General features: G+C 40.5%; 1 protein-coding gene across 4 annotated transcripts in view; it reads right to left on the bottom strand.

Moving 5' to 3' along the window:
• Positions 1–16,058, bottom strand: part of HELZ (helicase with zinc finger) — a 215,500-nt gene that overhangs the window by 81,723 nt on the left and 117,719 nt on the right. For all 4 annotated transcript variants that reach the window (XM_061615575.1, XM_061615573.1, XM_061615576.1 and 1 more), the window contains 3 exons: positions 8,108–8,286; positions 6,570–6,688; positions 2,362–2,507 (listed from right to left, as the gene is read on the bottom strand). In XM_061615575.1, the coding sequence (XP_061471559.1) occupies positions 2,362–2,507; positions 6,570–6,688; positions 8,108–8,286 (444 nt within the window). The remainder of the gene's footprint in view (positions 1–2,361; positions 2,508–6,569; positions 6,689–8,107; positions 8,287–16,058) is intronic.

Here is a 16,058-nt window from a genome sequence, read left to right as displayed (position 1 = left end):
CCAGTTGGTGCAAAATGCAGTGGACAGTTTACAGATGGGAGCACATGACCAACAACACATGACACTCTTTTAAAACATCTGCACTGACTGCCCATCCACTACTGAGCCAGGTTCAAGGTCCTTGTATTAATTTACAAAGCCCTGAACAACTTAGGTCCAAGGTATCTTAGAGACTGCCTGAACCCTGATATCCCAGCTCGATCATTGAGATCATCTACAGGAGCAGCTCTGGTCATCCCGAGTTGGCAAGGCTCATTTAACATCGACATGAAATTGAGCCTTCGGTGCTATCCGCCCAGTTCGCTGGAATGCTCTGCTAACAGAGATTCAGCAGGTGCCTGCTGTTTTAACTTTTAAGCATCTGCTGAAAACCTTTCTGTTCCACCAGGTTTATGCAGGCAATTAATAAGATGCTCTTTTCACGACAGTTGACTTTTGTTTTTATTGTATTTTTAATGTTTTTATTCTATGGTGGTGGTGGTTGTTTTTAACATGTTGTAAACTGCTTTGATGTTTCTAACAAAATAGCGGTATACAAATATTTTTATAAAAAACTGCTTTCAGCTTTCAAGCATACCACAAATTTTGTTCAGAATTCTCTGAAGCTTTCTGGATTCTATATGGCATTGTACCATCAAAAAATCTTAAAGCTGGTTATAATTGCTGAGGACATTTCCCCCACTTGTTTAATTGCTGAACCATTTTTCTGTTCATATTTTACATGAGAAACAAATGTCTCTGTGACACGTCATTAGAATTCATGGAAATAATTAAAGTAACTACTTTAGAGTGCCATGCAATGTCCTATGCATGTCTACTCACAAGTAAGACCTGTTGAGCTCAATGGGGCTTACTTCCAGGTAAGTGAGCATAGGACTGTAGCCTTAATGTCTTCACTTTATCCAAAGAACAAGTGCAGCACAAATAGTGGATTATAAACATAGTCTCACTGATGCATGCCAATTGTAAGCTGGATACATTGTGCATCAAAGAAGTCATGATGATTGTGTTCTTGTTGCATAGTGTATTTTAATGTGTTGCTGTAAGTCGCCTAGAGTGTCCGTTAACTCGGACAGATAGGCGACTAACAAATAAAATTTTATTTATTGTTATTATTATTTAACTCACCAACTCACCAATCCTAACTACAATTTTAAATATTGTTAGTTATAATCAACTCCAGGGCTATGTCACACATATATTGGCAAGCTGAATACTCCAACTGAATGGTAGTATTACTTGCTCCCAAAGTAGTACCAAGCCAGTTTTAGGGACTGATTACTTGGTCTCCCAGCTGCTTTTCTGAAAGCTGAATAAAGACATTTCTTCTCTGCAGTGTTCAGAAGCCTGTTCAAAGAGTCTTGATATCATCTTCTTCAGAACCTTTAAAGTGCCAATTCAAGACAAGCTTTTTGTAGACTACAGCTGGATAGATAGGAATGAAGGATTCTTTAAACCTAACCATGTCTTTTCCTTTTTAGCATAGTTATTTCAAGACAGACATTCTGTTTGCACAAATACAGGCTGCATACATTTAAAGCACATTAATTCCCCCAAAGAATCCTGAGGACCATATGTTAACCCTTACAAAGCTACAATTCCTAGTACCCTTAACAGATTACCATTCTGCTAATAATCATTGTTTGCTAACAGATTAAAATGTTAAAATTTTCTTTCATAAATTCCTTAGATTTCAATTCTGCTTTAATACATAGGCCTCTTAAATGAGCATTTAATTTATCCTACACAATGTCAATATTTCCATATCTATATTATTAAATATTCTCCTATTTCTTTCTTTGTTATTACAATTTGCTTATTATATGTACAGTTTATTTGATGATGCATCAATTAGCTCTACCATGATTAATAATCCCATTGAGAATTATTTCAAGTGGTATATGATCTGACACTATAATTGAATCAAACTTTACTGACCTAACCCTCCAAATTAATTTATTCAAAATAAATACATAATTAACTTGAAAATATGACCAAGGTCAAGCCAAATAAACATTTTTAAATGTCTTGATTAAATTTCCTCCACACATCGATTAAATGATACTCTGCCAACCAAGTCTGATTTTTTCTGGAAGCCTAGAGCTGTATTCAATTAACTCATTAAGCTAGCGGAAGCCAGCACAAGTATCCCTGCTAGAGTAATGGGACTCTTCCCCTCTCCTCCCTTCATGCACCACTGTGCCCTCCCCAAATCTGCTCTGGAGGGTAAGTAGAACCCTCTGTACAGCACATGGAGGGAGAAAAGGGTAGATCCTTTTAAAGGACTTTTAAAAATGTTTTATGTTAGACACTTGCACCAGCCACGCAAAAGTGTGATACAGTGAAAAAGTTCACACCTACTTGATGATAGCTTCATGGGAGCGATAATTCTCACACAGCAAGATCCTGCATGGAAATTCTGCAGGGTAGTGTTCATAGAGACGGTCAAGTAGCGAGACATGAAGATTTCTCTCTCTGGCAAATTCACTGTAGACAAAAGGACTAAGCTGTAACCAAGAAAATGAAGGGAAAATGTTATTTATGAGCTTTATAATTGAATTATATTGTCTGTGCACAAAATGAGCTCATGCTGTGTCGTAAAAGTTCAGAAAATACTAATAGTAAATCCATAGAAATGACATTAAATGTCTTAACCTAAAATGAAAAAACAAACAGAATGACACTTTATTCAGAGCTTGCTTCCTGTTCCCACAGGCAGCAAAATGACATGATTATCAATGTGTGAAGCTCCAGTAGCTCTAAAGCAAAATCCTGCCTCAGCCCAAAACTAAGAATCCAAAAATCCAGCTCTTGCATTTGGTTACTGCATATGATTCAAAAAAAGACAGGGCAGCACAATCCTAAAGCTGCAAGAGGGCAAGCTCTTTCTACACACACACACTCCACAATTACACACTATTTCTTTAAACTCCCATTAAAAAAACCTGGACTTCCACAATTTCTGTGGTCAAGAGAGTATTGGATAGTTGAAAATATGTGTATTGGGATCTCCATTTATACCCTAGGAGCAGACCAGAGGAAATACTTCTTCCCACATCTGCCCCAAGGCTCCACTCATGAAAGTCAGCCAGTGCAACTGATTGACCCTCTGGGTGAATCCCAGCCTGCAGAAAAGGCAGACAGCCGCCAAGTTCATGCATCTGCTCACTGCATGCCACAGAGGCACATTTCTATTACAACCAGCACACACAAGGCCCCACGTTACGTGGTGACACAGGGCTATTTTTCTGAACCCTTCTCAGTCTATCATAATTGCTTTCACAATTCAAACTGCCCTCTTTTCATTTCCTTTTCTGTTTCAATTTGTTATTCTATGTGTGATACAATTGCTCTTATCCATATTTTTCTCTCTGAACATTTCACTCTTTGACTTTTATTGAAATTAGGCTACTCTTTCCCAATTCTGAGATTCTTGTGATTTCTTCTTTTGGTAATTTCACAATTAATTCCTCATTCCACCTGCCTAGAGGACCATACCACTGAATTAATTTTATGTTTTTGTCCTTTTGTTATTTTCACACATTGGCTTTCACATCTAATTCTTTTTTCATTTGAAGTTTGTGCTCCACATTTTCTTCCCTGATCATTTTTGTCTGGTAATTGTCTATTTGTTACCATTTCTTCTCTTTTATTCTATCCAATTAAATAAAACAGTTCTTATCAATGGCTACTAGCCATGATGGCTGTGCTCTGCCACCCTAGTCAGAGGCAGCATGCTTCTGAAAACCAGTTGCCGGAAGCCTCAGGAGGGGACAGCGTTCTTGCACTCGGGTCCTGCTTGCGGGCTTCCCCCAGGCACCTGGTTGGCCACTGTGAGAACAGGATGCTGGACTAGATGGACCACTGGCCTGATCCAGCAGGGTCTTCTTATGTTCTTACCCCTCTCTCTCTCACACACAATCACACATAATATACATACCCCCTCTGTTTCACACACAGACTGCACATACATACATAGCCTTCTCTTTCTCTCATATGTATGCACACACTCAATGTATACATCTCTTCATTTCTCTCTTTCTCTTAACACCACACACAGACATCATATTAAGTGAACCTCCCACCCCCAATTAGGAAGCAACTAACAGTCAACTGAACAGGACAATCCCCGCCACATCTTCCTTCCTCCCCCCCCCTTTTTTTAAACCAGTCCCTACATAGGTCAATGGATGTGTCCACAGCCAGCTCCACCTAGCTGGTGGGCAGCAATGGACTGAATGTGCAGGGATATCCCCACACACCTCTCCCCCCCTTTTTAAACAAGCCGCTATATGGGGCAAAGGAAGCTCCCCCTGGCTGTAGGTAGGAAGAAAGTGAGCCACTCCTTCCTTTCCTTTCCTACCAGATTGGAGTTGCAGGTCTTTTTTTCTTGATATGAACATCACTCTATTTTTTTTAAAGTACCAGTACAGAGTACTGAGGCACACTGTGAGGGACAAAAAACACTGGTTACACTGCACCCTTCAAGCTCTCCTTTCCATGTGGCTTATTCTGTCTCAGTTCAACAGTTTTCTATTACAATTCTTGATTATTGTCTTTCCACAAATCCCAGGTCATTTTTTCTTCCTTTCCTCTCTTTTGTTTTCTATTCTTTCCTTCCAGTCAGTTGACTCTGCTGATGATATAGTTTCTGTCCTCATTTATTTTCACTCTTTTTGTCCTGCAAATCCAAAACCTTGATTTTGATCTTCTCACTAACAAGCACAGATGTATGCAGCTTTCTTGCTTTATCTTCTCCTAAAGATCATTCTTTTTCCTCTTCGATTCATGCTTGTTTCTTGAAATCTTGTTTTTCCTTTTATAGTTCACTTCTTTGACCCACTCCTCCTTTTTCATCATCTCTCCCTGTCAAGTGTTTAAGTTTCCTTATCAGTGGAAACACAAGTAATAAATATAACTTCTTTTTACATCTGCAATTATGTCAACTTTGATAATTTTCTCAATTCTGTCTTGTTTTAATGATGAATGAACTTTAACCAGTCAACAGTAAATTTGTAATTACAAGTGTGTATATGTTCTATTTAGAATTCTCACAGTGGCCAACCAGATGCCTCTGAGAAACCCACAAGCAGGACCTGAGTGCAAGAGCACTCTTCTCCTCCTATGGTTTCCAGAAACTGGTATACAAAAGCATACTGCCTCCAGCTATGGAGGGAGAGCATAGCCATTGTGGCTAGTAGCCACTTATGGCCTTACCCTCCATAAATTTGTCTAATCTTCTTTTAAACCCACCCAGGTTGGTGGCCAGCACTGCCTCTTGTTGGACAGAATATCATAGCTTAACTACGTGCTGCGTGAGGAAGTACTTTCTTATGACTGTCCTGAATCTTCCAACATTCAGCTTCATTGGAAGCCCATGAGTTCTAGCATCAGGAAAGAAGGAGAAAAACTGTTCTTTATCCATTTTCTCCATGCCATGCATAATTTTTATCATGTCACTTTTTACTCGCCTTTTCTCTAAATTAAAAAGCCCCAAATGTTATAAATTTTCCTCACAGGGGAGTTGCTCCATCCCCCTTGATCAATCTGGATGCCCTTTTCTGAACCTTTTCCAAATGTACAATATCCTTTTTGGGGTAAGGCGAGCAGACCTGTACACAGTATTCCAAATGTGGTCACACCATAGATTTGTATAATGGCATAATGATATTGGCAGTTTCAATTCCTTTCGTAATGACCCCTGGCATGGAGTTTTCCTTTTTCACAGCTGCCGCACAATGAGTCAACATCTTCATCGAGCTATCCACTACAAGCCCAAGGTTTCGTCCTGGTCAGTCACCACCTGTTCACACCCCATGGGCGTATATGTGAAATTAAGATTTTTTTGTCCCAACATGCATCACTTTATATTCGTTTACACTGAATTGCATTTGCCATTTTACCACCCATTCATTCAATTTGGAGAGGTTCTTTTGGAGCTCTTCACAATCTCATTTTGTTTTAATGACCCTGAACAATTTAGTATCATCAGCAAACCTGACCACCTTACTGCTCAACCCAACTCTAGATAATTTATGAATAAGTTAAAAAGTACAGATCCCAACATTGGTCTTTGGGGGGCTCCACTTTCTACAGCCCTCCATTGAGAGAACTGTCCATTGATTCCTGCTCTCTGCTTCCTATTTCCTACCCAGCTCTTGATCCATAAGGGGACCTTTCCTCTTATTCCATGACTGCAAAGCTTACTCAGGAGTTTTTGGAGACATACCTTGTTGAAAGCTTTTTGAAAGTCTAAGTACACTATGTCAAGTGGATCACCTCTATCTATATGCTATCTAGTATTGTTACATCCTAGCACACAGAGAAGCTGAGGCTGAAAGGCAGTGGCTTGCCTAAGGCCAACCAGTGAATTGCAGGGCAAGGTAAAGTTTGAAAATGAGATTTTCTGGCTCATGTTTTGTTCTTTTTACTTCACCACACTACCTGTTTGTGGGTTTGATGCAAACGTTGCATTGTACTTTGCAAATTCATCTTGTACTCTGTTGGTAATTTTTATTTCCCTGAAGAAAATGTTTATATGAGGTAAGTTCAATAATACACAGTCTTACTTGCATATGATCTCCAGCCAAGACAATTCTTGTATTTTTATTTGCTAATGCTAGAGGCATGATAGTCTCGCACTCCATTGCCTGCGCAGCTTCATCTAACAGAATATGTGTAAAAAACCCTACAAAACAGAAACAGACAAAATGTTAAGTAGCAAGTGATAAAAATGGTGATAATCCTATCAAAACATTTAGATTCAGTACTGTGAACGACTAAAACCTAATCAACACAATAATGTATCTTGTAAGATGGCTGATTTTGGCAAGTTATTTTCAGTAAACACAAATCTTCTCCCTCGTGCCATCCTACCAAAGTTGAAATCAACAAAGGTAAAGGAGAAGAATACTTTAGACAATCAAATCTCCTGGCAGAGTTTTATCCATGAAGATTTCCCTGGCCCTGCTGGAATATGTTTTCCATATTAAACCATTGATCTTTATCTATGGTTAAAGCTGCTCATCTTTTCTAGCAGAAAGACCCAGTCCAACAAAGGACTTTTAAGTAGGGGGAAAATCCCTTTTACCTGTGAAGAAAGTGATGGTTCAGGAACAACTAAATATTTGATTTTTGAGAAATCTCACAACAGGGATGAGTAAAGTAGCATAGGTTTCTATTCAGTGTTTGATCATTGATGATTATACAATGACCTTTGGATAATTAATACTGAGCAAATTTGGTGAACTAATATTTTGAACTGAAGCACCATACACTTATCTGTCATGAACAGATACTGGAAATATACTGGGAAGCCACTGCAAATTGTAGCATCCCACTTTGCATATATATGATGAAACAAATCCACTTAAACTTAGTTCATATGTGGTTAGGGTAGCAATACTCATATAGGAAATCACTGCATCTGAAGGTATTTATTAGAAGCTTTAACACACTGAAATTGTTAATAATTTGGACATATGAAGTAATACAGAATTCTGCTGTCCCCACCTTTAAAAAAATAAAGATATTATTTACATACCCAGACGTGTGTATGCAGTTTGTCAAACAATGATACATTCTTAAGCACACTGACAAACCAGGTCTGAAAGAAAACTATTTCCCTTTTAATTTTTTTAAAAAAGGAAATGATCTTTGCTTTTAAGGCTTTTGCTTTTCAGATTCTCCTATTTGTTTAAATATAATCTTGATGAATGAGATTATAACATGCTATGGGTTTAAGTGTAGAGTGTCTTGCCTAAACAATGAGAGACATAAAGGAACCTGATGTTAAAGTCTTTAACTATTTTTCTGTTCCTGACTGTTAAAATAAAATAAAAAATATCAGATCGCCAGTACCTTTTCTTTATAATCTACATTGTTTAAAGAAAGTCTCAGGATGAATACAAGGTTAATATGCACATGGCTTTATATAGATAAAAGACACTCAGGAGTATGAGAACAGTATTACCTTCCCACTACCTCCAATCTGAACAGAAAATCGCGCAAAGAAAATGTGGAGGAGTCACTAATGGTAAAAAACTAATGAGATTTTTAAATCCCAAAGAAAGGAATAGTAAAACATTTCTCATGCACATTTCCTCACCAGGTTTAAGATCCAGTTGACATAAATATTGTGAAGTACTCAAAGTAACCACTACTACCCGTTGTTTAAGAATATCTTCTTTCTGAGGCATCTGAAAGGTGGAATGCGTGCTTGAAATCAAACAGTATTGATGCACAACTGGGTGGACAGTCTTTACCCAGCGATTTCTGAAGTACACCCTGGAAAAGAGGAAAAGATCTTATTTTTTGTCCAAACACAGTTGTAATGAATTCTTGTCTGCTTCTATTATGTTATGTTACACAAAGCAACCCCTTCCAGCAGTTAGTTTAAATGATGTTGTACTATATTCCTATTAGAAAGCCACTAGTGGGGGTGATATCTGCAAGAATACATGTCTGAAATAAAAAAATTGCCAGCCACGTAAGAACTACACTCAGTTTTATATGTAAAATTCCACAATGTCAGGGCCATGCTCAGACTTGTAACTGCCAACTTTCAGTGCGCTGGGCTAGAGATCTTCGAGCTGCTACACCTCTGCAGATACATAATTTCCCAAGATTTTTGTTTTGCACACTCCTTTGCCACTCAAAATGGTAACTGCCCTTTTCTGTCCCTAAATGAACTTTCCCTTCCCATAAATAAACTTTGTGCAACAAACAACCTATCACATGCAGCTCACAGACTCCACTCTTTGCTTTGCCCTTGCCAGTTCCTACTTCTTTCCCTGGCCCTGCAAATCTTTCCTGGGGCCTCAGCTCTGCCAGCTGTTCTTTTCTATTGCTCTCTCTGCATTTGCCCTATGCTTCTATATTATATTTGGAGATCAACTTCAGCTTGCCTTCTAATATTTTGTCTCCTCCCCCACTGAAAGCCTTGGCCTGACCACATAACTGAAAAAGATCAACTATGAATACTGTGTACAGTTCTGGTCGCCTCATCTCAAAAAGGATATTATAGAGTTGGAAAACGTTCAGAAGAGGGCAACCAGAATGATCAAGGGAATGGAGTGACTCCCTTACGAGGAAAGGTTGCAGCATTTGGGGCTTTTTAGTTTAGAGAAAAGGCAGGTCAGAGGAGACATGATAGAAGTGTATAAAATTATGCATGGCATTGAGAAAGTGGACAGAGAAAAGTTCTTCTCCCTCTCTCATAATACTAGAACTCGTGGACATTCAAAGAAGCTGAATGTTGGAAGATTCAGGACAGACAAAAGGAAGTACTTCTTTACTCAGCGCATAGTTAAACTATGGAATTTGCTCCCACAAGATGCAGTAATGGCCACCAGCTTGGACGGCTTTAAAAGAAGATTAGACAAATTCATGGAGGACAGGGCTATCAATGGCTACTAGCCGTGATGGCTGTGCTGTGCCACCCTAGTCAGAGGCAGCATGCTTCTGAAAACCAGTTGCCGGAAGCCTCAGGAGGGGAGAGTGTTCTTGCACTCGGGTCCTGCTTGCGGGCTTCCCCCAGGCACCTGGTTGGCCACTGTGAGAACAGGATGCTGGACTAGATGGGCCACTGGCCTGATCCAGCAGGCTCTTCTTATGTTCTTATGTTCTTAAATAATGATGGGTCACAGTGTGGAGTCTACAGAAAACGCTTTGCGAATCTAAGATGTCCAGTTATTGCATGTGTTCATAAGTCCTTTAACACCCAGTACTATTTCTTATTTTATTTATTTAACAAACATATAGACTGCCTTTCAGGTAAAAATGCCCCGTAAGGTGGTTTACAACTATATAAGCATGCTTTTTAAAAAAATAAAAATCTAACATTAAAACCATTTAAAACATTAACATCAATTCCCTTCAACCAAAAGCAAGCATAAACCATATAACGATAATAGCAATAACCCATCGAACTTTGACCATCACAATACCATCTACAGCCTAGGTCATCATTAGCCCTCAAATGTCACAGTGAACAAATGAGTCTTTAAGGTTTAAAATTATGGAGGGATGGGGCCTGCCTGATCACACACACAAATGTATTCCACAATTGTGGAGCCACCACCAAGAAGGTCCTGTTCCTTATGCTCATCAACTTAATTGCTTTTACTGGTGAGAATCTCAACAATGACTCCAAAAGAGATCTTTAAAAGTGTGGGCAGACTGATATGGGTGCAGGCATCCCTTAAGGCAATATAACCACAACACACCCACACATTTCATCAGGTCACCACATATCAACCTAACATAATCCACCCTATAACTTAAACTGTGTCACAAGCCCAAAGCAAGAACTAAAAACTCATGTACAACAGATAACTCACACAGGTGGAGCCCAATCACATACTGCAAATCAAGTCACATGTGTATCACACACATATGCAGCATTTTAGTCTATGCTTTTCAGTAAGCTTTTTACAGATGAAATACATCAAGATTGAGATCAGTCCCATGAGCAGCAGTGAATCCATGGCAGAGAAATCTAAACACATGTTAAGCACTTAAATCAAGAAAATTACTCCAGTTACAGACTACAGTTCCAGGGACATATTACACATATATATGCAGGATGCAGTGTATTCTTACGGAATATACAAGTTGCTGGCACAAGATAGATGGGAATGCAAGCAAAGGTCTAAGAGGGAGAAGCACAGAGCTGACAGGGCAGCAAGCAGAGAGCATAAGACACAAGTAGACATCAAGAGAGTAAGACATAGAGGGAACAAGATGAGCCTACGACAGCACAACAAATGCTATCCACCTGCTTTAGTCATAGAGAACAGATCAACGAATAAGAAAACTAGTAGCTGAAACAGCCTTTTTCTTTTGTCTTTTTGTTATTTTACTCAGGTCTGAATACTAAAGTTGGCTGATATTTCAAATATAAACAATATTTCACATTACAATTTTGTAAATATGAACAAAGCTAAGTCAGATCCCTTGTCCACCTATCCCTTTATGCTGATGAGCAGTGGCTTTTCAAGGTCTCAGGCAGTGTCTAGTCCTGCTGCCCAAGGTCTTCTTAATTAGGAGTTCCATTGATTGAAGCTGGAACCTTCTTCATACAAAGCTTGTACTCCGCAAATGAGCTATGGCTCTCCTGTAAAAAGTTCTAGAGATATGAAGTTCAAGGCCCTTTTAAAGTGCCAAAAGACAGAATACTTACACATAAGAATAATTCCTGCTGCAGGAAATATTTCATGTTTAAACTCAGACAGCTTAACTTGCTTGTGAATGTGAATATATTATGTACCCTTAGGGTTGCCAGGTTGCCAAGACTCCAGATTTTTGGGATCCTCTCTGGGTCTCCAGATTAGTCACCCCAATATCTGGATTCTTAGCTTTCCTTTTTAAAAAACGTAAGTTCCTAGGTGGTCTAGTTCAAGAGATATACACCAAAACGTCAGCTACCCCCCTTGCAACTTCTGTTAAATAAGCTTGTAGTTGGCTCCTCTAACCCCACCCTTTCAAGTTTGTAGCCAATAACTGAAGGCAGGGTTGTGATTGTCAGTGGATTTTTTTACCTCCAGGCAATAGCTAGAACCCATTGGAAGGCCAGAAAACTTGTTTTTTCCTGCTTGTCTGAAAATCTCATAAACTGAATAAGCTTTCAGCAACAGCAAAAGTCTCTTTCTCTTGTGCGCAGAATTAAATGTCATTACAGTGTGCTGTATGATATTATAATTATGAGGAGTGAAATAAGTTTAAATTTTCCTGGGCTGTTGAAGAGGACAGTTCATTTGTCTAATTCATAGTCTGTTTTGAAAACCTTTCTGGGAGTAAAGCTACAATGCTAGTCCCACATACTGGAGTAGACATGGTTAGGATTCTGCTGTAAATTATTAGGACTTTTGAGTGAACATAGCAAAGGATTGTGTTTGTCATGTAAATCTTTCCCCCTTCAATCCCATTTTTAAAGCAATTAGGCAGGGCTTACTTAGGTGTCACTGCTTTTATTGCATAGGAAACTAACAATGATTGGACTTCCGGGAAGGGATGCTTTGCCTGTGCTGCCTCTGAGTCAAGCTCTCGTCTCAGAAGAAGCTTTTTCAGCTTTAAAATCAGTCAAAACGTTCTTTTTGACTGGTAAAGATTTTCTCCCGGACAGGGAGAAACGTAGAGATTAACCACAAAGCCTGTTTTTGTGGGGAGGACTGGATTTCATTTATTTATGAGAGAAGGTTCAAACTGCAATGCCGGACGGACTTTCATCAAGCTCTAGCTGATTACAGCGACACGTTTATCTTTTCTTCAAAGAAAAACGGACTTTAACAGGCAGATAAGCATCCTTCTCTCTATTTTCTTTTTTCACTTGGTTTAAATTGTTGCAGCAAAAAAGAGATTTGTCAATGAATCAGCTGTGAAGAACTTCTGGGTGAGTTATGGCTTTTCTCTTTCACTCACGAAATTAAGGAGGAAAGAAATCAAAAAAGCTTATATTTGTTTTTATTGCAAAAAGCTGTCCTGGAGGTGCATTCTAAAGATACCAACGGAAGAGGGATTTCTATTTCGAGGAGGGGAAAAAAAATATTTTTTTTTGAGTCTATTTCATTTTGACGAATCTGCTTGTTCATGACGCCACTAATTGTTTTGATGTTGGGAACTAAGTTTGTTTTGTATTCCTGAACACATAAAATATAAGGCAGGCTGTATTTATTTTATTTATTTATTTATTTATTTTATTAAGCTTATATACCGCCCGACTAGCAACAGCTCTCTGGGCGGTGAACATTAAAAATACAATAAAAATAACACAATACAGTATATCACAATACAAAACTGTACAAAAAACTGTGCAGTCTAAAATCAAAATATAATAATTTAGAATTAACAGGAATTAAAATGCCTCAGAGAAGAGAAAGGTTTTAACCTGGCGCCGAAAAGATGATAGTGTCGGCGCCAGGCGCACCTCCTTGGGGAGACCATTCCATAGTTCGGGGGCCACCACTGAGAAGGCCCTAGATCTTGTCACCAACCTCCGGGCTTCCCTATGAGTCGGAACCCGGAGGAGGGCCTTCGTAGTAGACCGTAGTGTACGGGCCGGTTCATATCGGGAGAGGCGTTCCGACAGATATCATGGTCCCACGCCATATAAGGCTTTATAGGTAAGTACCAACACTTTGAATCTGGCCCGGAAGCATATTGGAAGCCAGTGCAAACGGGCTAGCACAGGTGTTATATGCTCAGACCGCTTAGTTCTTGTTAGCAGTCTGGCCGCCGCATTTTGCACTAGCTGTAGCTTCCGAATCGTCTTCAAAGGTAGCCCTACGTAAAGCGCATTGCAGTAGTCCAGACGCGAGGTTACCATAGCATGTACCACTGATGTGAGGTCCTCCTTACTCAGATAGGGACGTAGCTGGGCTACCAACCGAAGTTGGTAGAATGCATTCCGGGCCACCGAGGCTACATGGGCCTCAAGTGTGAGGGAAGAGTCTAAGATGACTCCCAGACTATGCACCTGTTCCTTTAGGGGGAGTGTAACCCCATCCAGGACAGGGTATATATCCACCATCCGATCAGAGAAACCATCCACCAACAGCATCTCAGTCTTGTCAGGATTGAGTCTCAGTTTGTTAGTTCTCATCCAGTCCATTGTCGCAGCCAGGCAATGGTTCAGCACGTCAACTGCCTCACCTGAGGAAGATGTAAAGGAGAAGTAGAGCTGCGTGTCATCAGCATACTGATGACAACGCACTCCAAAACTCCTGATGACCACCCCCAGCGGCTTCATATAAATGTTAAAAAGCATGGGAGACAGAACCGAACCCTGCGGGACCCCACATTGGAGAACCCACGGTGTCGAGCAATGTTCCCCAAGCACTATCTTCTGGAGGCGACCCGCTAAGTAGGAGTGGAACCACTGCCAAGCAGTGCCTCCAACTCCCAACTCCGCAAGCCTCTCCAGAAGGATACCATGGTCGATGGTATCAAAAGCCGCTGAGAGGCCAAGGAGAATCAACAGAGTTACACTCCCTCTGTCTCTCTCCCGACATAGGTCATCAAACAGGGCAATTATTTTAAAGGGAGGTATTCTACTAACACACCCCATCAGCGTAACAATTACTGCTGGCACCATGGGACTTTTCCTCCTCCTCCACCTGCACCCTATACAAATCTGCTCCAGAGTTCAGGGAACCCTTAAAAGAGATTTAAGGGACATGTGGGAGGAGGAGAGGGGAGAAGTCCTGTTGTGCTAGCAGTAATCCTTGCACTGATGGGACCCTGACTTAATGCTATGTTGGATACAATCTTGTAATTTTTTTCAATATTGTTTGGGCACTGGAGAACAAAGTATTCGCAGGTACACATGTAAATATATCTAAATTAAATAAAAAATCTATTCTTGATCATTTCGGCATTCTGCTTCTTGGACCTACTTCCTTAAAATTGTTGGGGAACAAGACGTTATGGACAGGTGTCTCACCTGTCAAGGAAGGAAGCTTATAATGTGGAAGAAGTTACATACAATCTGGATTCATAAGGACCTTTTCCTTATAAATTCCTGAAAACAGTTATATCAGATTAGATAGGGATCATGACACAGTGTTAAGACAACCCAAAAAGTGGAACATGCAACAAAATGTTGATCAGGACTCCAGACGCTTGGAACAGGAACAGGAACTTTTTAGTTCTGTTAAAGATTCACCAGGAAGAGGCAGTCCAGGAGTGGGTAAAGAATTAAGGACATTTTTATTTCCCAATCTCAAGACCTTCACGTACTGTGCTGTATAGTGCTTCATGGCCAAGAGCCCTAAACCTCAGTATTTTATAACTACATCACCCATTCAGAAAAGCTAGAGCGTGGAAGAGAGCTGTCACTTCAGCACTGAAGCAACTCAGAGTGGGAACGTCTATAGGAACTGGAGACTCCACTCCTTCCTAGCTCTCAACCTGGCCTGATCTAGGCAAGTGCTTCCATGTGTTTCCTGCTCCTCCCAGCCTCACATGTAACTGGCTGGGCATTTCAGCTCTGAAACTCCTGCCTCATTTAGGGTCAATATGCATGAGCCTCTGTGAACTCTAGCAAGGCCTCAGGCTTGAGCACACACACCCTTAATCCTCCTCCCACATGGCTGGAAAGAGAGGTTCACTTTCCTCAGTTCCTGGTTTGTCATAACATACAATTCCTGATCCATGTGTATTGACAAGTCAGGAATCAATCAAAGGAAAACCGAATCCTGATTTATTCCTCTTCCTGGGATGAGTGGGAGGAGAAGAGGAAAGGGAGAGCATGTGGGCCCTGCACTTTACATGTAGCACTAAACAGCATCCTACAGTCCTCTACATCCCACTGTCCTGGCTCCTGTTCCAGAAACATCACAACTAGGTTTTTCTTTCAAGTAACAGAGAGAGAGATTTATGCAGGAAAGTATGATACATGTTCCGCGGTCAGTTCAGATTACTAGGGTTGGCTAACAGCAGGGTCTGGAGTACAAGCCTAGATGGTAGCAGTGAAGATATCCCGACAAGTCTCCACACTCCACACCCTTCCTGCCTAGGTTTAAAAGAGCTGCGCATGGCAAGCTCACTTGCGGGACTCTTGCCCTGCACAGGAAGACTACACTTGGAGGCGGGCACACCAGCAAGGTGGCTGCAATTATTGGTTCTGATGGAGGCAGTGGAGGGAGAGAGAGAGAGAGAGAGAGAGAGGGAGAGAGAGAGAGAGAGAGAGAGAGAGAGAGAGAGAGAGAGAGATGAATACAGAAAGCTACGTTGGACCACCTTGCCCAGTGCTGTCTATTTCAACTGACAGCAGCTCTCCAGACTCTCAAGTGGAGGTCTCTCTAGCTCTGCTATATGAGATCATTTCAACTGGAACAACCAGAAACTGAACCATCAGCATTTTTTTTAAAAAAAGTTTCCCCCAAGATCTCAAAGCCACACTATTTCCTGTCTCACACATTCTTCTACAGTCTGTTTCAATGTAGAGTGTCCTGGATACTTTCATGTCAATTGCCTGTTCTCTGGCCAATCAGATCTCTGCATCACTCAGCAATCTCAATCCAAAAGGATTGCTATGGTCAGGAGGTCCCAACCATTTG

The sequence above is a fragment of the Rhineura floridana genome, chromosome 3 (genome assembly GCF_030035675.1).
Source record: "Rhineura floridana isolate rRhiFlo1 chromosome 3, rRhiFlo1.hap2, whole genome shotgun sequence".
In the NCBI taxonomy this organism is placed as follows: Eukaryota; Metazoa; Chordata; class Lepidosauria; order Squamata; family Rhineuridae; genus Rhineura; species Rhineura floridana.
This window is presented reverse-complemented; position numbering and strand designations above follow the sequence as displayed.